Below are 20,313 nucleotides of genomic sequence, written 5' to 3'. Positions count from 1 at the left end.
CCCTGATCCCTAGGACCATGGCCATTTCTAGGCTCGAACCCCGGATGGTTTCAGGATTAGATGTAGGCTCATTCTTTCCGGTCCTGATGGGGCACGCCGGCCACCAGGGACGTGTCCAGGAGGCCACAGCGCTGCCGCGCCACCTGCCGGCCCCAGCACCTCCCAGGCCAGGGCCACTTTGAAATAGTCGATTTTCAAGATGGAGGGGGCGTGTTGGGAAAGCCATTACCCAGCCTGGGGCAAAGCCTTTGCTGCAGAGATACGGAGCCCTCCGGAGCGGGTGAGCAGATTGTTTTTGCTGGTGGCAGAGCGGTTTAGGACATCTGTTTATCTGACACATTTTTCTAGGGCCTACTGGGTGCTGGGAATGCCGCAGGGTGCGCGCTGCAGGGGGCTGACAGCTCCCTGGCCCCAGCCTCTTGATGCCAGGAGCCTCTCTGGCTGTGACAACCCCTCAATGTCCCCCAGGCACAGCCCAGGCCCCTGGGGACATAACTGACCGCAGGGGAGGCCCCTTGCTTTGTTCCTTCCTCGGTGTCCTGGGACTTGATCTGGGTGAGGCTCGCGGTCCAGGGCCGGGCAGCTGCACACAGAGGGCGTGGGCACAGAGGACAGACCCCGTGATTCCATCTATGGTAGCAGCAGCCGCCTAGCATCTCAAGGCCCAGCCTACTCCTGGAAGCTTTCTCCAAGTCACGACTTATGCTAACTCCGTGTTTAATTGCCGTTTTTTCCTTCCCCCTCAGTGCACCTCTGACAGGAATATTCAGGAAGATCCTATTTCTACCTCGTGTGGGATCGAGCAGTAATTACCCACGACACACATCTCAAGTCACACGGAGAAGCCGCCAGCTTCTGGGATGAGACGTTGACAGCTGCTCTTTTCTTCCCCTCTTCCCACTCCACCAGCAGCTCCAACGGAAAGTTTCTGGATCTTTCCGAACACATAGGCTGGGTGTGGGGCAGGGGCCCTGCAGGGCTGCTCAGCGATGGACACACAGGGTGGAAGGAGTGAGATGGTCTGGGGAGACCTGTAACGCACACGTCGAGGTTTCTGGAACACAGGGCTCAGGCCCCCGTGCCTCCCGGTGCCTCTGAGTGTGGCTCTCCAAACAGGCACATCAGCATCACGCAGGCTGCTCGTGCCAAGCGCAGAACCAACGGGGGCTGGCTGAGCGAACTCAGGAGCACGGAGACTGGGCCTGTGGGGGCTGAGCTGCGTCCCCGACCCCTCAACCCCTGGACGCGGTCGCGACGGCCACAGACGTCCCCAGAATCAGGACTGCGGGTAAGCCTGCTGAGGAACCCCACATGCCCTGCGAGACACACGTGCCGGCCTGGCTCTCCCTCTCCCCGGGAACCGTTTCCCCATCTGTGGGGGGAGCAGGCGGACCTCACACGCCGGCCGCCTGCGCCACGTTCCTCACCGTGGCAGGTACAAGGGGAGGCCCTGTGGGCTACCCCAGGGAGTGTGGAGATACCCTCAGGGCTCTGCCCGGGAGGCCAGGAGTCCAGGCTGGTCCCCGGAGTGTGGTGGGAACCGAAGGTGTGGGAGAGACAAAATACAGGAGCAGCCCCGAGGTTTGCTGTTTCTGGAATCATCTGTGACCCCTGACGTGGGAACAGCTTCCAGCTGTGTCGTGTCAGCCGTCGACATGACGGATACCCGGTGCATGCCTGAGGCAGGAGCCCCGGACTGGGGGTTTCTGGAAGCTTGGGGCAGGAGGGCAGGGGTGGCGTGAGAGGTCAAGGCAGAGCGGAGCAGAGGTCGTGATGTCTATTTATTCCCCACACGTTTTCTTGTCACCATGGCTAGCACTCAAGTTAGGACATATCTTGCCAGACGTGGGATGGACTGCGGGTGGCTGGCAGTGCCCGTCTTCCTACTAGTTACCTACGACACACACGTACTGGGTCTACCTCGCAGACGGCCCGGACCACCAGGGAACCTCCCACGATCCAGATGCCAACGCTGGCGCCCGCAGACCTGACCCCCCTCCCCCCTCCTGCCAGAGGCGAGGCCGTGGGCACATCCGCAGTGGCCTCATGTCCTGGGCAGACTGCCCGGCCGCGGCTGGCATGCCTGCTCCCCAGAAGCAGCTCCGGTGGCTATGTGGCAACGTCAGGCTGAGGCAGGTGGCACCAGGGGCCCCTGCTGGCTCCCCCCCAGCCCTGAACAGGACAGGAGAACCTGCCAAGGACCCAGACAGGCTGGCGGCGGGGCCGCCTGTGGGCAGAAGGGCAGTGGGCTGGACTCCCGGCTGGAGACAGGCTGAAAGGTCATGATCTGCCCCTTGGGGTCTGTGGGTCACGAGCACTGGGCAAGGAGGATCAGAGATGACACACGTCCATCCAAATGCTCGACCGGAAGGAAAGCCCCAGGGCCTGGTCCTGCGCCCAGGACAGTCCCGCCCCCGCTCCCAACTGGGGCACAAGTCACGGAAGTTGTCCTTTAGGAAAATGCATCTGAAGACCTCCTCACACGAAAACCCGCGGTCTGAGGGGCCGGGCGGCCACCAGTGCCCAGACCGCAGCTGGCAGCGAGCTCATCCGAGCAGGGCGCGGCTGGGGAGGCCGAGGTTGTGGCCTACAGATGGCTTCTCCTGTCTCCACTGAAGACAGACCACAGGAGCTGCAGAGAGGGGCTCCGGGAGCCGTGGGTGTCCCCGACATGGCTCAACACAAAACAGGCTGCTTCCCGGAAAGTGGCCTAGGACGACCCCCGCCCCGGAACAGTCTAGAGAACACTTTCGTGACTGGGTGTTCAGGGGGCTGGGAGAGATCAGTGCTGGTCTGCGTTCACAGCTTGCTGGCTCTGTTTCGAGAAGGGTCTGGGGGCCGTGGGAGACTACAAACAGGGAGGGGAGGGCGGAGGGAGTAATAAAAATCCATCTTAACATGCAGGTCCAGTTTCTGTTTCTTTTTCTCTCTTGGGTGGTCCAACGGGAGAAGACAGCAAAATGCGAGACGGCTTCCAGTCGGTGGGAAGAAGCTGGCGGCACTGGGAGGGCTGGGGGAAGAAGACACGAGGGTGGCGGGTTAGGCTGCTGGCCAGGCGGCCGCGTTCACAGGCTGGGGCGGCCCTCGGGGGCACCAGCCCCGCGTTAGCACGGACGCAGAACATCCCCGCAGGCTCTGGGGCTGAGGATACCAAGTGCTGGCGAAGGTGTTTTGCAGAGAAGATTATGACTTAGGACAAATGTAAAACTGATCTCAACTAGGTTTTGTTCCTTTTTTTTTTTCTTTAGGAGTGCTTTGGGGAAAAAAAAGAAAAAAGAAAAACGTGCCCAAATAATTAACATTCGTTGCTGCAGGTGAAGAGATCAAAGTTGTTTTCCCTGCTGCTCAATGTTTTTGGCTTTTAAAACTTTTAAACAATTTATCTTTTTATGTTTATTTTTTTACTAATCTTACACCCAACATGGGGCTCGAACTCACAACCCCAAGATCAAGAGTCACACCCTCCATGGGCTGAGCCAGCCAGATGCCCTGTCCTTTGAAATTTTTAACAGAAAATCACAGTCAAAGGAGAAAGGAAGAGAGTGATGCCCAAGTCTCCCGGGTGGGAAACCACGGTGCCAGGAAGCACATCTTCTGGGCACAGGATGAGTTTAGGGGCCCTGGGGGGGTGCCGATCCAGCCACGGCCACTGGACCCCTAGGGACCCCCAGTCTGTTTGCCAGCAATTCTGCCTCCTTAACAGCTGCTTCCAGCAAACACACACCCAGGGAACCCCGAGTGTGCGGTGCGAGGCGGGGCGGGCCTGTCGGTCTCCCTCCCAGGGACCTCGCTGGCCATCACTGTGGCTGCCCGGAGACTTTCCGCACAAGTGCAGCCTGGGAGCCGTGGGGGCTCAGCCCTTGTCTACACAAAACCCACCGGAGTGACAAGCCCACCCACAGACAGCCGCCCGGAAGGAATAGGGTGTGAGTGGAAACACCTGGGAAGGGGCCTGATGATCCCAGACACGCCCCACCACAGAGGCCCTCCCAACCTCATGGACCCACGGCCCACGGAGACTCACGTGGCTGGTCACTCCTGCTGGTCGTCGTTGCTGGCACTGGGGGTCCGACTCCGGATCTGACTTCGGAGCTGTTCTATCAACTCTGGATTCTGCTGCTGCATCTGCTGGGCGAACTGCTGGCCGCTGCGGGACAGGCAGGCCCAGGCTCAGCCGGGAGGCCTGGGGCATCCTGGCCACTTCCTAGGCGCGTGCCCCCACAGGCAGCACGACTACTCACTGGAGGATGCAGGGTCCAACGGAGAGCCCAGGGACACAGCACCTTCGTTCCTACGCTCATGGGTAGGCCCCCACCCCACCCTCGAGTCCCACTAAGCAGGTCTACTCACGCCTGGATGAGACTGGCCAGGTCATTCTGTGAGGGGCTGGTGCCGGGAGTCCCCAGGGGGTTGTGGCCACCCGAAATCATCCCGGACATGCTGCAAGGAGAGCCACGATGTGACAGCCCGCCCATTCCCGCCAGGCCCTGCCCTTTCACCCACAGGAGCTGCTCTGTATTACTGCGCAGCGGCCCCCCCCCCCCCGGCCCAGAGCCCCCCCGCCCACCCCTCTTTCTGATGGTGGCTGCTGTGAACTCCACCAGCTCACTTGGGAACAGCCTTTGTTTTTAACTTAAAGACAGGGGTCTTCAACCAGAGGACACGAGGCCATGTCTGGGGATGCTGGCCTGCCCCCACTGCAGCCTGGATGCCCCTGGGAGTGACCCGCCCTGACTTCAGCAGTGCTGTGGATGAGAAACTGTGCTTTAAGATTTAACCACAGCCTGGCAGTTCTTCAGTAAATTAAACAGAATCACCATGTGACCCAGCAATTCCGCTCCTGGGTGTAGCCCCAGACCTGAGCCCACGACGCTCAGGGAGAGAGCCAGACACAGAAGGCCACACGGGGTGTGAGTCCACGTGGGTGACACATCCAGAACAAGCTCATCCACAGACAGGAAGGGGGCTTGTGGGGGCTGGGGGGGGGCTAGAAAGTGCCCCTAATGGGGATGGGGACTCTTTTTGGGGTGATGGAATGTTCTGGAATTAGATGGTGGTGATGACTGTGCAGGTGAATGTACTTAATACCACTGCACTGTCAACCCTAAAATGATTAAAACAGGTAAGTTTATGTTACGTGCATCCTGTCACAATAAAAAAAAAATTCTAACCACAAGACCCAAAGGAGCCGGTTGTCACTTACAGCTGCTGAACTTGGGGATTGTTCATTAGATTTGACGCCTGCAGAAAAGAATCCATCATCAGACGCGCCAGCGCCCCCACCCATCTCCTGCCTGCACACCAGGCCTGGTCGACGCCTTTCCCGGACATCTCATCTCCCACGTTTTACACTTTGATCCTGTCTGGGTCTTGTCCCTCCTTAGGACCTATTTCAGGAAGAGGCCGAGCGGGACGGGGAGAGGATCCCGCCCGGTGTGGCTCACGGGGGCCTGGCTAACTTGCGTGAGGCGCCAGAGCTGAGGTTCTCGGCTTCACGGGCCAGCGTCTGCCCCAACCACCCCCCGCTGCTGCCACAGATGCACGGCGGGGGCTGTGCGCTAACAACTATAAAACCCAGCCGGCGTGCCAACCCTAGGTGCAGGAGGTCAAGAGGTGTGAGCACTGCCAGGCTGAATCCCCCTGCCCTGTGGCGGCTTCAGCCCCTGCCGGGGCCCAGCAAACCGTCCTGCCTGCAGACTTAGTGCAGCCTCTGCTAATGCAGAAGGCAAGATGCCCCTTGTTGCTCTGAGGGGACCTCTCTCTTCCTGACGCATGGAGACCCTGGACCCTGAGGTGCAGTGAGTGAGACCACTTGGGGACACGCACATGCAGGGACCAGCCCTGCGCGGAGCTAGCGCTTCCGGCCTTAAGTCCCAGCGTCGAGAGGTGGCGCTTCCGCCTCAGGGACATCCACCCGAACCTTGGGAAGTAGGTGCAGTTCTGCTGCGGCCAGGGTCTCCACGGCGTGAGGAGGAAACCGAGGGGGGGGAGGGCACGCCGTTTCCCTGGGTTAGTCGGCTGGGGAAGGCTCGTGGGTCCTTTGTGCTCAATACTGGGCTGGTCTCACTTGGGGTGGTGGTGTCCCGGGACAGGGGGCGGTGTCTCGGACATCTGTGGTTGTCACATGGGGGGGGCTCTTGGCACTGAGGGGGTGGGGCTGGGGCTGCTTCTCTGTCCCCCACGGTGCCCCCCTCAGACCCCCAGAGAATGGCCTGGCCCAGAGCGGGCAGCCCTGCCCCGCGACAGGCGGCCCCCACGCGGGCGGGAGCGCAGGTTACCATGCTCATGAAGCTGGGGTTGTTGAGCAGGCCGGCGATGTCAAAGCTGCCAACACCTCCTGTCTGTGGGGATACGGAGAGCCCTGGTGAGTGGTCACAGGACCATGGCGCTGGCCCCCGGGACGGGGACAGAAGACCCCACAGCGGGGGGCCCGCGATCCTAAGAGGTTGACGGCTCAGACGTCCTCACAACCCAGCAGCCAGGCCTCGCTGCCCGACGGCGCTTCATCAGAGGCATGAGCCACGGCACCGACCGCTTCGGCAAAGTACCGGGGGAGGCCCGGACACCCTGGGCCCCCGCAAAGCCTGGAGGGCCTTCACGGGTGACAAGCTGCCAGGGAACCATCACCCACCAGCCCACGGCCCACACGCCCAGCCCTCCTCCGTCAGGCTCTCACACTCGGCCACCACCCCCTGCCCCGGCCGCCCCAGAGCCAGGCGTCTGGCAGCGAAAGCCGGCCCCTGTGCCGCGGACTCTGCCGGGAAGACGCATCTAGCCTGGTCTAGGCCTGCATTCCCCCCCCACCCACTCCTTCCCATGGAAACCCCAGTAGGGAAGTTGGCCCCCACTCCCCTGCTCCCACCCACTCCCTTCCCTAGGGCTGCTCACGGGACTAGGTGTCTCTCTCAACTTCAGCTCGGCTATCTTGAGGTTCGACTTGTAGGTCTCGTTGTCAGGATCCAGCTCCAAGGCCTTCTTGTAATAGGCCACGGCCTCGGTGTGCTTATTCAAACTGGAGAGCGCGAGGCTGGGGGAGAGACACCAGTGCGCGGAGAGGGCCTGGGAGGCTGCCCGCCACTTCCAACCTGGTCCAGTGGTCACTGTGGCCTAGCGTCTGATGGGGACGGTGGGGACACAGCCCATAAGGGCCGGGGGCGCTGAGAGGGTGGGTGTATGAAAAGACTTCAAGGGCACAAGGGCTAACGCCCCAGAAGAGTCCACACAATAGGTCTGAAGGCCCAGAGGAGGGGCGCAGAGCAGAGAGCAGGGTGGTTGGACGTGGCCGGTCCTGTTCTTGGCACAGAACTCCTAAAACCCGAAACTTCCCAAATCACAGGCATCTCCTGGTTTTCATAATGACCCCCTTTGATCACACCCGAGTTTATGCCCAGGAGGTGACTCAGGATGGGGCTGGGGCCAGGAAGACCAAATCTGGGATTTGAGGGGGGACCTCGTGACCCCCAAACCTCCGGGAGAGGAGAAGGCTGGAGAGCAGGCTGTAAACTGAACAGTGAGATGTGGAAAATGTCCCCATTGGTGAAGGCATCACACCCCACTCTAGGGGGCCAGACAGAGCTCCCACCCGGGGACCCTCCTGGACCCTGCCCTGTGGAGCTCTTTGTCTGCATCCTCTACGTGGACCGGTACGCACAGCCACTGGACCAGCAAACCCCTGGAGCACAGGAGAGCAAGTGGTGGGAACCCGATTTACAGCAGCCGGGTCGGAAGGAGGGGAGGCCCAGATTTAGGACATGTGAGTGGGGCCGACTCCTGCGTCCAGGCAGAGGATCAGGACTAAAGCAAACTGCTGGACACCTGGCAGGTGGTGGGGCTGGGCGTGGGGGAAGCACCCTGAACAGGAAAGGGGGTAACAGCTGGATGTAGGGGGGTGGGGCGGTCCAGGAAGGTAGAGACGGTGCGGCCCCTCCCGGTCCCCCCGGGGGCACTCACCCCATCCTGCCGTAGGCTTTGCTGTAGGACGGGTCTATGCAGATGGCTCGCTCACAGTCCTGCACGGCCCCAGTGTAGTTCCCGAGTTTGCTGTAGGCCGCGGCCCTGGGGAAACAAAACGAGGCAGGCAGGGCTGCGGGGCTCACTCGCTGCCAAGGAGGAGCCTTTTGGGAAGGAGCCTTGGCTTCCCCATCTGTCAGGTGGGGGTAGGGGGGGACACAGGGTTGCCAAGAGCTTCTGTCTGCAGAGCACCTGTGCTGGGGGCTGTGACAGCCTCCTGGGGAAACTGAGGCTGGAGGCAGAGCAGCTTGGCTCAACGATGCTGCAGAGCACCTGACTGTGATGAGACGAGAATCTGAACCCCAAGTCCACAGGCTCAGCACCCAGGCTCTGCCCCCCAATCAGGAGCTGGAGCCCATTCTATGTCAGGGAATAAAATCGGTTAGACAGTAACCGATCCACGTGAGACCCGTCCCAGCTCTCAGGGGTCTCCTCTCATGCGAGATGGGTTTTTGGACAGTATCAGGTTTTAATATTGCACTTTGCATTTCTCCCAGGTTTTGAAGTGCAGAAAGGTGTCAGATAGGAAACACTGAGCGGCTGGGCTGGTGGAGGGTGTACGGGATTCTCGGGACTATGTGTGCAACCTTCCTGTCAATCTGTTTGTGTTACTGCCCCAGAGTCAAAATAAGGAAACCAAAACGACAAGCAGCTCTAGCCTGGCGTCAGCGTGGATGACGTGCGGCACCCCCTTCCTCAGTACCCACCGCTGGGTCCTGGGGCCACCCTGCGTCCCACGTCCCACTCGGTCCCTCTCGTCAGCACAAGGGCCCATCCTGGGAGGCCGTGGGAGAGCGGAGGCAGCTCTCCCTTTAAAAGGACCAGCCGGACGCCGTGAAGGTGGGTGTGGAACGTCACCTGTGGTCTGGCTTATTTCCTCACCGCAGCATCTGTGCCGAACGCTGCCCCGATTTTAACTCTAATGCCACGCTCAGCTCCTGCGGACACCAAGCTGGCCGCCTGCTGCTGATTTGGGGCTCTGGCTGAACACCCCCTAAGTGACAGTACAAATGCTTCTCCCATGTGCGCCTCGCCAGTACCTGTTACAGAAATAGACCGCGTTGGCTGGGTTCAGCTCGATGGCTTTCCCATAGAAGTGCACGGCAGCTTCAAAGTTCTCTACTTTCATCTGCTCATTTCCTAAAGAGAAAGAAAAAAGAGCGTACGCCCCGCTGTTCCCGTCAGGCCCGAGGGCTCTGAGGCATCAGTCAGGCCCGGCTCTCCTGGGGTTTTCTCTGAAGATGTGAGAAGACTTTGGGGGGCAGGTTGCAACACTCAGATGTAGGCTCGGGGGTGGGGTGTGTGTGGAGGATGTGGTTTGCGTCCGGCATCTTGTGGGTTCTGGCCTGAGCTGACACTCTGATGACTGTCACTGCTTTGGGTGGGACACGTGGAGACATAAATCTCTAATACTGTCCATTTTGCTCCTTCTCTTGGAAGTAACCAAGTTTCAGGAAATGTACTTCAAACAATTCAGCAGTTTTTAAATGTTCACAGGTGTCCATCACCACGATCTAATGCCAGAACATTCCATTTCCCCAGAAAGAAGCACTGACCCTATCAGCAGTTACCCCCACCCCTCCCCAGCCTCTGACACACACGAACTCATTTCTTTGTCCGCAGAGCAGATGAGCCTGTTCCGGACGTGTCACCCACGTGGACGCACACCCCGTGTGGCCTTCTGTGTCCGGTTCCCTCCCTGAGCGTCGTGGGCTCGGGGTCCGTCCCCGGGGCCGCGCGTGTGGGCGCCTGGCTCCTGCTCACGGCCGAGGGACGCTCCAGAATACGGACAGGTCACGTTTTGTTTATCCTTTTTACCAGTTTAGGGACATTTGGGCTGTTCCACCTCTTGGCTTCCGCGGACACATGCCTGCATCGCTCCTGGGCCCACACCTGGGAGGGGAGCGGCTGGGCCACGAGCCCCCGTGTGACCACCTGGGAGCGGTCAGAACGTCTTCCACGGCGACTGCCCCACCCACATCCCCACAGGCCGCGCGTGGGGCTCCGCTCCCGGCACACCCTCGCACCTGTGTGCTGAGCGCCGCGGCACAGCAACCCCCACCCCCCGGGCCCCCCAGCGGGCCAGGTGGTGAGGTGCCTGGGGGGGTGCCGACGGTCTCGCCCTCACCTTCAGTTTTGAGGCGCTCTGCCTCAGCCGAGTCCTCCTCTGAAGGTGGAGTTCGCTCGGGGCTTCTCAGGTCCTGCGGCACCTCCTGGCCCCAAGGCAAAGCCGAGCTGTTTAAGGGGCGGCGGGCAACCCTACCACTTCCCTCCTGCTCCAGGGCCGCCCCAAGCTGAGCTCCGACACAGAGCACCTCAGGCCAGGGTGGCCGGGGCCGAGCCCCCCCACTTCCCAGTCTGCAAACCGGGAACCCCACTCCACGGCACGCAGCCTGGGAGAGTGCGGGCCCCGCACGGGTGCCCCAGAGCCCTCGGCCCACTCGTGCTGTTACTTTTGTTCTGGGAAGCCCAGAGACTCACCTTGCCCGCAGCAGCTGCTTCAAATATTTCCGGAAGAGTCTGAGGAAGAGCGAGGTCGTGGTCCTCAACAGTCACCCCAAAAGCAGTCTCCAGGCACTGGATCGCAACTGGGAGGGAGACAAAGGCATTTTCTTCTGAATGCAGCCCAGACTTTAGGACTTTGGGGCTCAGAGGGAGTCGCTCCCCTGAGAAACCCGGGTCAATGGCCTGGCACGTGGCAGGTCCCGAAACGCCACCTCCCACCGTGTCACCGCGGGCTGAGCCAGCTGGACGCCAAGGCGCTGGTGGCGGGGTCCGGCCTGGGCTCCTCGCCACCCCCCCCAGCCCCATACGGCTTCCAGGTGCTGTGGCTGCCCCTCCCTCTTTTAAGAGAGAGCCTTTCCCCTCTCCTCAGTGGAGTTGCACACATGCGGTGGTGGAGAAGGTTCCGGAACAGCCCCTTGATGGGAAAGATGGGGAGATGACCAGAACACCTGCAGGAGCTGGGCCTGAGGTGATGGGGGCTGGCTACGTGTGGCAGGAAGGAGGGAGGGCCTCCTTCGTACCTTCCAAGCTCTCCTGGGCGTCGGACGAGAGCCCCCCGTGCCGGAGCTGGTCATGCAGGAACCGGATGATGGCGTAGGCCAGGCGCTTCTTGTTATCCATCTTGAGACAGGAAGAGACAACGCCCTGGGGTTTTCAGGATCTGCGGACCCAAGTCGAGGGCGTGAGGAGCACAGACGAGGGGCATGGGTGCTGCCGAGACAGTGCCCATGGCACCTGCCACTCCAGGCCCCCTGGACTGCTGGGCCCGGCTCACTAGGCCTGTGCCAGCCCCGGCCCCAAGGAAGCCACTTTAAGCACAAGTGAGGGCGGTTATGACCCCGTTTCACAGACAGACACTGAGGCCCCTGCAGGCGGGTGGAGTGTTCCCAGCCATCCTGCCTCCTTACTCTAAAGAAGGCCACATGGCCTTGGCTGTCACCACCCCTTCCCGGCTTCAGTGGCACGCAGGGACTCCCAGGGATGCAGAGGACCAGCCCTCAAGTGCTAGTTCTGCAGGTCTACAAACCCCAAGTTTTAGCTAAGCACAAGCCAGACCCCAGTCCCACCTGCTTCTCCACTCAGGTTGAGAAAACAATCTGACAGTTCTCCAGGTCCTGAGACCCCCGAGGGCCATGAGGGGGTTGGACAAGTATCGTGGGGGGGGGGGGGGGGGAGGGGGGGGGCGGGAGGGGAGGGGCCCAGAGTAGACCAAAAGGCCCCAGAGGCACCGGGCCCTTCCCAGGCCGTCCAAAGGCCTTCTCTGGGTCCCTCTGCTGTGTGCTGGACTCCCAGGCCAGGAGTGATCCTGCCTCAGGGGCTCTGGGCCATGTCTGGGTACACCTGTGGTGCTCCTGGCATTGGGCGGACCTGCTGCCCCCGCTCCCAGGATGCCCACACAACAGAGAACTATCCGGCTCCAGCGTCAGCAGAGGAGAGCTCTGGTCTGGAACATTCTGGGGGGGAGGAGGGTCTGCTACCTGAGGGTCCATGATGGGTCAGGCATGTCACAACACCGTCTCATCCCGCTCCGCATCATGACCTCCAGGGCCACTCCCACTGACAAGGGGCAACAGGCTGAGGTGGGGGTCTGGGAGTAACGGCTGGCCCAAGGCTGCTCAGGTCCACCTGCACAGCTGGAACCCGCAGCAGGAAGCACCTCGGTCTCCCGCAAACGCCTCCAGTGGGGTGAACAGACTGTGCCCCATAGAAAACGAGGAGCGGTCCTCCTGACCACATTCTCATGAACCTGTTACCAACCACAATGGTTAAGCGACGCCAGGAAGAGTCCATCATGTAGCCCCAGGCTCTCCACCCTGAGATGGGGTCAGTATGGGGCGGGGTGGGGGGGCGGGGTCACCGCCACTGGACAAGGGCAGTCAAGACGCTCGGTGCTGGCCGTGTGCAGAGCTCGGTCTCTGGTTCACGGGAATCTATGTCCATCAACAGCTGCTTCTTAAAGTGAGGGAACCAGACACAGAAGGCCACACGGGGTGTGATTCCACGTGTGGGACACGTCCAGAACAGGTTCATCCACGGACGGGAAGGGGGCTCGTGGGGGCCAGGGGCTGGGGGAGAGGTGGGGAATGATAGCCGATGGGTACAGAGTTTCTTTTTAGGGTGATGGAATGTTCTAGACTTAGAGAAAGGTGTTGGTTACATAGCAGTGTGAATATACCAAAGTCCACTGAATTCTAAGACATGTGAATTATACTTCAATCTTAAGGGAGAAACTTGAAACGCCTGTGTTCCGTAAAGCAGGAGAAGTAATTAAAAACTCTTTGAAGAGGGTAATGAGCTTCCCATTTCTGGACACAAAGCTCCTTTATCTAGCAAGTGCCTTTGGCCGGAGAGCCTCCCTAGAACTGGAAGGTCTGCGATCAGGATGGGCTGGTGCCCGGAGGACAAATGGCCAGTCCCAGACCAGAGGACCTTAGGGGCGATAGAGGGGCCCACAGAGATCAACCACCACAACCCACTCGTTCTGGGGGAAGCAAAGCTCCAAAAGGCGAGTCCTGGTCCCCAGCTGAGAGGGTATAGAGAGCAAACCAGTCAGCCTGCTGACCACCAAACCTAAGGAGAACAGACTAAAATGTCAAACTGTTTCCATTTCAGATATGTTTCGGCAGTGGCATTATTTACAGCAGCTGACGGGTAGACATGACACCGGCGTCCATCCGTGGATGAATGAGTAAACATGGTGCAGTCCATCCCCACGCTGGAACATGACCCAGCCTTAGAAAGGAAGGGACCCTGACACTTGCCACGACTCGGAGGGACCCCCGAGGACACCGGGCTCAGTGAGAGGAGCCAGACCCAGAAGGACACATCCCGCAGGACCCCACTCCCAGGAGGTCCCCAGAGGAGTCCCGTCCACACAGACAGAGAGGAGAGGGTGGGAGCCGGGGCTGGGGCAGGGGGTGGGGACAGAGTCTCCATGTGGGGAGATGGAACGTTCTGGAGACGGAGGGTGGGGTGGTTGCAGGACCGTGGGAGTGGGCTTCATGCCGCTGAGCTGTGTGCTTAGAGACGGTTACGACAGTAAATTTTGTTCTGTATATCTTATTAGAAATTAGAATTAGGCGCCTGGGTGGCTCAGTTGGTTAATCATCTGCCTTCGGCTCAGGTCATGATCCTGGAGTCCCAGGATCGAGTCCCACACTGCATCAGGATCCCTGCTCAGTGGGGAGTCTGCTTCTCCCTCTGACCCTACCCCTCTCGTGCTGTCTCTCTCTCTCTCTCAAATAAATAAAATCTTAAAAAAAAGAAATTAGAATTAGAATTAATTTCTAATTACGATTAAAAAAGTTTTGTTTTCTTTTGTTTTCGAAGTCTGAGGTCCTCCCCTTCAGATATACAGTCCCAGGACCCTTTATATGTTGTGTTCTAAGTCAGGCCTTGAGGGTCCCGTCTGGGCAGCTGCCTGTGGAGAATGAATCTTGCCTTCTTAAGTCATATAAGTGCCTACACCCCACCTACGGGTTCCAGGCACCACTTCTGAGCCTGGTTCCCCTCCCCTCCCATGGGTCACTCACACTGGGCTTTGTGTATGCACACGTGTGTATGGGAGGACAGGGCTTGGTCTTCTCTCCCAGGGAATGAATGCAGGTCTTGATGATGATGTGTGCTCACTTAAGAGTGGACTGAGAAAGGAAATCTGGTCTTTAGCAGACATTTCCTGCCCTCCTGGTCTGAGTGGTGAAGATGGGGGGAGGGGAGTGTATGAAGCTATTGAGGTTCATGGAGGCAAGGGTTCAAAAAACTAAAGACCAAGTCACGCTCCTTTCTGGAATACTTCCAGTCCTTCCCATGCCCCCAGATCTTGGAGCCTCAGGGCATTTGCACATGAGGATCCCCTGCCCCCAAAGGACTTGAAGCACCCTGGCCTGATTTCCCCAGCATAAGCTCTCACTGCCTGCTTCCTGGGCTTCTCCTGGTCTGTTGCTTGGTCTTCTCTCAAATGCCGGCCCCTCCAATGCAATTCACTGTCAATAAGCCAGAGTCCCCTGGAGCCTGCCCTGGGCCTGGCATAGTGATGACAGGCCATAGAGGCCTGATTTGCCTGGGTGGACAAGAGCCTGGAGTTCATGTCTTAGGTCCAGCCCTTTTTGCCTGAGGCCGGTTCCATGTCACCTTCCCCACCCTAAGCTAAAGAATGCTCTTTGTCCCATCTCAAAGAGTCGCAGCCAATACCCTCATTTTTCTCTTCTATAAAATGGGGTAACAGAGGTGTCCTTACCAGCTGTTACAAGAATTCATGACTTAATGTAGAGTTTCTCTACCTTGGCACTATCGACATCAGGGGCTGGATCATTCTTTGCTGGTGGCGGGGGCGGGAGCTATCCTGTGCAGTGCAGAGTGGTAACAGCATCCCTGGTCTCTGTCCAGTGTGCCCTGAAGCAAGGGGCAGAATCTCCCCCCCGGTGAGACCCTTGGGTCAGGGGGTTTCACTGACCCCCAGGAGACTGCGCTCTCTAACCATCTGACTCCTGAGGTCCTGGGATGCTGCACACATTGAAATACACACACTGAGTCGGAGGGAGAGAGGGGGTGACTCACAGACGCTAGGGTCGCCCTGGCCTGTACCCTCTGACCCCGGGGGATTTACTCTGGTGTCCAGTGTGACAAGGGACCAGACTCAGTTTTTCCAAATAATCATTGCAGGGTCTCTCCCACTTGGCCCTAACATTAGAGGCAGGTCACTCTCTGTGGGGGTGTCCTGAGCACTGTACGGGTTCAGCAGCATCCCTGGCCACACCCCTTCAATGCCAGGGGCACCCCTCCCCACAGTGGTAACAACCACAGATGTCCCCAGACATGGTCAAACCACCCAGCTGAAAATCACTGAAACTCCAAGTGAGAAAAGTAAAGGCCCTAAATCAGTACAAGTCAGATTTTTCTGGCCCAAGAACTTTGCTGCAAACTTTCCGTTTGCACATTTTGGGCTTCAGCCCTGCAGCAGAGGGATCCTGGGTCCACAGCCGAGGACTATGTCCCCAAGGTGTGAGAAGGAACCAGCAAGGCATTTGACACAGGTGGTCCACAGAAACTCTTGCTTCTTTGCGAGATAGTTTGTGAATCTTACTTCCACGTATGGCTTTTGAGATAAATCACCTTCTGCTCTCCACAAAGCTGGGCCCAACAAAACACGAAGACAGCACTTTTCCTCGACTCCTACCAGGCACCCGGACCCTTCTGAACAATCACAACTTGTAGGGTTTTGGCTGCTGGACAAAATTCTCAGAGAAGGCCTACTCTCTGAACAGTGAGTGCTTTATGAGCTCTCAGAAGGCACCACGGAGGTGCTGGCCGCACAGGGTGCCCGGCAAGCCTGGTGAGGGTGGAGGGGGGGTCCCGGTGCCAGCTCCTCCGGTGCTCTTCACAATCCCTCCCGGCTCTCAGTCCACCTTTTCGTTTCCACATTTAAACACAAAAACAAAAACAGTCTCTGCTTCTTTTATTTCCCTGCCCAGAACTGGTCAAAGGGAAAAAAATGGCACGCCTCACTAAAATGAGCGACCTCTCACCCCCCTCGGACGGTGGAGCACCTGCTGCTGAGGGCTGCCTGCCTCCATCCTGAGCCCGGAGCTCTGCTCACAAACAGCAGTGTGCGAAGCCTGGGCTCTAGTCCTCTCTCTCATCCTAGCACACTCCTGGTATCTGAGCAAGGACTGTCCCGAGGCTTGAGCCCACGACCCCCATCAAAGCCTGTTTCTTCTTAAATGCCGCCAAAATACTCTGCATGCTTAAAGACCATCAAATGCTTCCTGAAACTTCATGTGTGTGCATGCGATGCCTTTCACCAAACCCTCAGTGGCTCTGCTCAAACACAACTGCTCATCTTTCCTCCAACCCACCTGGAAACTCTTAATTCCCTTCAACACTGAGCTGCAAAGATATCTCAGACAGAGCTAGATGCCCGTTATTTTCTGGCAAAGTCCAAGTACCAGCCTTATCACCAGCCCAGAAGGCTTTACAACTGTCATCCGTCTCCCGCCCTCACCCAGACTGTGAGCACTGGACAGACATCTTCCCTTTCAACTCCAGCACTCAGCAGTGTCTGCTCCGTATGGTCTTGGGAAAACATTAGATCCCTGTCAAATCCAGAGCCACCCGACCAAGTTCTCTGGGAAGACCAGAAGAGACAACAAACCTTGGGTCTTGCCTACCTACCAACAGTTTCCTTTATTCCTTCAACCCCCTTGCTGAGCATTTCCCACAGGGGCTAGTGTTGGGTCTTGGTTAAAAAAAAAAAAAATTGGGGCGCCCGGGTGGCTCAGTCGTTGACCGTCTGCCTTCGGCTCAGGTCGTGATCCCAGGGTCCTGGGATAGAGCCCTGCACTGGGCTCCCTGCTCGGTGGGAAGCCTGCTTCTCCCTCTCCCACTCCCCCTGCTTGTGTTCCCTCTCTGGCTGTCTCTCTGTCAAATAAATAAAATCTTTAAAAGAAAATGTAGGCTCAAAGTTAAGACTATAGCTCACAATCTGGGGCAGAGCTTAACCCCGTTTACAGTTGCTCACCCCTCCTGAAAGACTGAGTTATAAACCTCAGGTGAAATCCTTGGCGTGCTGAGCAGTTTCCAGGCCCCGAGCTCAGTGCGGTGCATGCAATCACTTATGGAGGGGATCAGTGATCATTTTCTGAAAAGGGCCACAGGGCTTCTGTGGAAACCACTCAACTTTGGTCTTGTGCAAAAGCAGTCAGAGGTTTTGTGATGGACTGCGCCCACAAAACTTCATTTGCTGAAACAGGCTGCAGCTGGGATTTGGCCCCCTGCTCACAGTCAGCCGAGTCCCGGGTTGTTTATGCCGATCCCCATTGTACAGAAGGAAAAACTGAGGTTCAGAAAGATGGGGGTGCTACCCGAGGTCACCCAGCTTAGAAGACGCAAACCAGGAATTTTGAGCCCAGCAATCGGGACTCCAGAGCCTCCTAAACTCCGAAGTGCCCTTTCCTCTCCCCACAAAACCTGCACGTTTTCTTGAGTTCATACCCCACCCCCCTGCGCACAGCTCATGCCGGTGAGGAAGCACTGGTCTAGAGGAAGGTTTAACTTCCCCACTGTGGACACTGTGGACGGTTCTCCGTGGGGAAGTCCTGGGCACCGCCAGGTTAGGCAGCATCCCTGGCCCCCACCCACTTGCTGCCAGGAGTACACCCAGTCGTGGCCACAACAAATGACCCCCAGACATTGCCCTGTGTCCCCCAGGGCGATAAGACCACTGGTCTGGGGAGAAGAAAAGCAGACAGACCAATCAGAGAGAGAAAACCAAAGGAAACGGAACATCCTGCAGCGTAAGGGATGCAGACTGCACACGTTTTCTCACACCCAATAAACCAGTCGTTCTCTAGTAAACTCTTAACAAGCAGAAGGAACCTGAGCAGAGAATGTTCTGCTTATTCAACTTCACAGAGAGCCTAGGAAGCACGCTCTTCTAGGATTCCCGTTTTAGAAGAAAAGCGCTGCTCAGAGAGGGAAGCGATCTGCCCCAGCTCACACAGCCAGTGAGAGGAGGTGGAGCTGGTCCTCAGCCCCAGCTCCTTCCCACTTCTAGCACAACCGACAGAAGACCCGAGCTGTGAAAGACCTAACAGCCGCTATTAAGCTCTCACTTTGCGGGGGGGCCCTGCCGCTTTAATCTTCCCCATACCCCCACCCCCTACCCCACTCAATCTGGCAAGGACCGTGACGACGCCCGTTTTACAGCAGGGGAAACTGAGGCTCCGGGAAGCCAAGAGGCTGGCCAGGTGGAGAGTGGCGGCTCTGGGACAGGACCCCGACCTGCGCCCCACGAACGGGGGTCCCCACTCAAAGGGGCTGTGTTTCCGGGGCAGCAGAGGACACCCTCACTGCTTGCGGGACATTTTCACCTCCGGCTGTCCACGCACGGGCCCGCGAAGCAGCATTTCCCGGGCCTGGGGAGGTTGACCAGGGCCGGCGAGGGCCTGCCCGACGCCACCCTTCCTCAGTTTCCCCTTCGCGCCGCCCACTCACAGCCGCCAGTGGATCGCGGCGACCCCAGCCCCAGACCAACCTCCCCTTACGGGCCCTGGAGCCCCGGGAGCTCCGAGCCGCGGACCCCAAGCACACCCGGCACAACGCCGGGCACCCCCTCCACGACTCACCTCTCAGGCGGCCGAACGCCGACCCACCGACGGCTGCGCCTGCGCACCGCGGCGCTGCCCGGCCCCGCCCCCGGCCGCGACGCCTGCGCGGAAGGCGCCGGCTCCCGTTGAGTTTTATTCTGCGCAGGCGCGTTACTTATCGAGGCGGGCGTGGGGAGAAGTGACGTAACTTAGAGGTGGGGGCGAGCTGGTCGTTAGGGCAACTGACCTCTGCGACCGAACGGAGGCCGGAAATCAGGACCGATTTCCCCTCTCGAGCGGGAATGGAGCGGTGCATGGTGGGACGGTGGCGGACTCCGGCGCGTTCCGCAGAACCGGTCACGTGCACGAGCCGGCCACGTGGTGTTGCTGCGTTCGGGTATCCGGCGCCTGGAGCCGCACAGGCGCTCTGTGAATGGGAGCGACTGTTGCCCGCGATCTTTTACACTTACTCACCCACACATCCGCCCACAAACGCATTCTTTCCTTCATTCAACGCACAAGACGTGAAGGAACACAGACATGTATGTTTAGAGCAGGTGCCTAATAGCCAACAAGTACTTCCTGCACACCAACTGTGAAAACCAGGGAAGTGTTCGCTCCCACTACCTTGTACTGGGGTCGACGAACTACAAACTAGCACACTAGGACGTAAACGAACCCTCTTCACCTGACGGCAAGCTCTATAAAGAAAAAATGGCGTGCCGGGACTATGGGGAGGCAGGTGGGCCGGGATGGTTAGGGAAGATCCACCTCGTCGAGGTGGATTTGGAGGATGAGGGAGAAAACTCCAGGTAACGGAAAACAGCGAAAATGAAGGTTAAGTAGGATAAAGCTTGGTGGGCTTAGTAGAGGGTGAGTGATGAGGAAGTTCCCTAGATGACTCACAACTGATCACCGTTAGTGTTGCAGTTGCAAGAAGTGTTCTCCTAACTCACTTCTATCCTATTTAAAACGCATGCATGTTTAAAGCCCGGTGTTCTTTAATTTCTTTTGCAGAAATAAGGGGAGTGGGTTTTTTGGCCATTTTAACTCTAGTAAATTTTCCTCCCTGGGCCTCTTACTTCAAGATTTAGTTTTGTTTTAATGGACTTACAATAGTTATAGGTTAGAATACCGCACCGTTTAAAAACACCTGTTGTTTGAAGTCCCGGATTCATTTACTGAAGCTTTCTCGATTTTTTTTTAAGCTGCCTTTAATTTAATTGATTCACCGGATTCTGCTGATACATGTGTCCCGCCTATATTCGTTCGATGCTAGAAGTTGGGTAGGACGCTGGTTGGGATAATCTACAAAAAGCGCCTGAGATCTGGATGGTAAGGGGTTACTAACGTGACGCCCTCAGGTGCGGGAGAAAACCTGCAAAATCAGCCCAATACAGTTATAAAAGTAGAAAGGGGGCAAGCGCAAATTAATACGGGAGCTAAAAGCCCAGGCCGAGAAATCCAGGCAGAAAGAACCGCAAGTGCACAGGCTTCCGGGCGCCAGCTGTGTGTGGTTTCCATGGAAACGTCCCTCCCGGGCCTCCCCGAAGGTTCCGCCCCTGTCGCCGCCAGAGCCAATGACGGGCAGGGAGGGTTCCAGCGCGTGCGTAGAGGGCGTCAGCCTGCCAAAGCACCGCCTCGCGGTGTGGGCGGAGCTAGGGCGCGCGTGCGCCCTGTCCTTCGGCGCACGCGCTCTCCCAGCATTCAGCGG

General features: G+C 58.3%; 1 protein-coding gene across 1 annotated transcript; it reads right to left on the bottom strand.

The window, feature by feature from the left end:
* Positions 1–1,768: 1,768 nt before the first annotated feature.
* SGTA (small glutamine rich tetratricopeptide repeat co-chaperone alpha) lies at positions 1,769–18,749 on the bottom strand. The gene is made up of 12 exons (XM_025861237.2): positions 18,639–18,749; positions 11,037–11,176; positions 10,492–10,598; positions 10,139–10,223; positions 9,051–9,150; positions 7,951–8,055; positions 6,889–7,027; positions 6,279–6,341; positions 5,204–5,241; positions 4,351–4,440; positions 4,025–4,147; positions 1,769–3,010 (listed from the first exon to the last, which is right to left on the bottom strand). Exons 2-11 carry the CDS (start codon positions 11,134–11,136, stop codon positions 4,033–4,035), a joined length of 942 nt encoding a protein of 313 aa, XP_025717022.1. The 5' UTR covers positions 11,137–11,176; positions 18,639–18,749; the 3' UTR covers positions 1,769–3,010; positions 4,025–4,032.
* Positions 18,750–20,313: the final 1,564 nt, after the last annotated feature.

This window comes from Callorhinus ursinus, unplaced genomic scaffold (assembly GCF_003265705.2).
Source record: "Callorhinus ursinus isolate GAN/ISIS: 27379988/994484 unplaced genomic scaffold, GSC_fseal_2.0 scaffold77, whole genome shotgun sequence".
Taxonomy (NCBI): Eukaryota; Metazoa; Chordata; class Mammalia; order Carnivora; family Otariidae; genus Callorhinus; species Callorhinus ursinus.
This window is presented reverse-complemented; position numbering and strand designations above follow the sequence as displayed.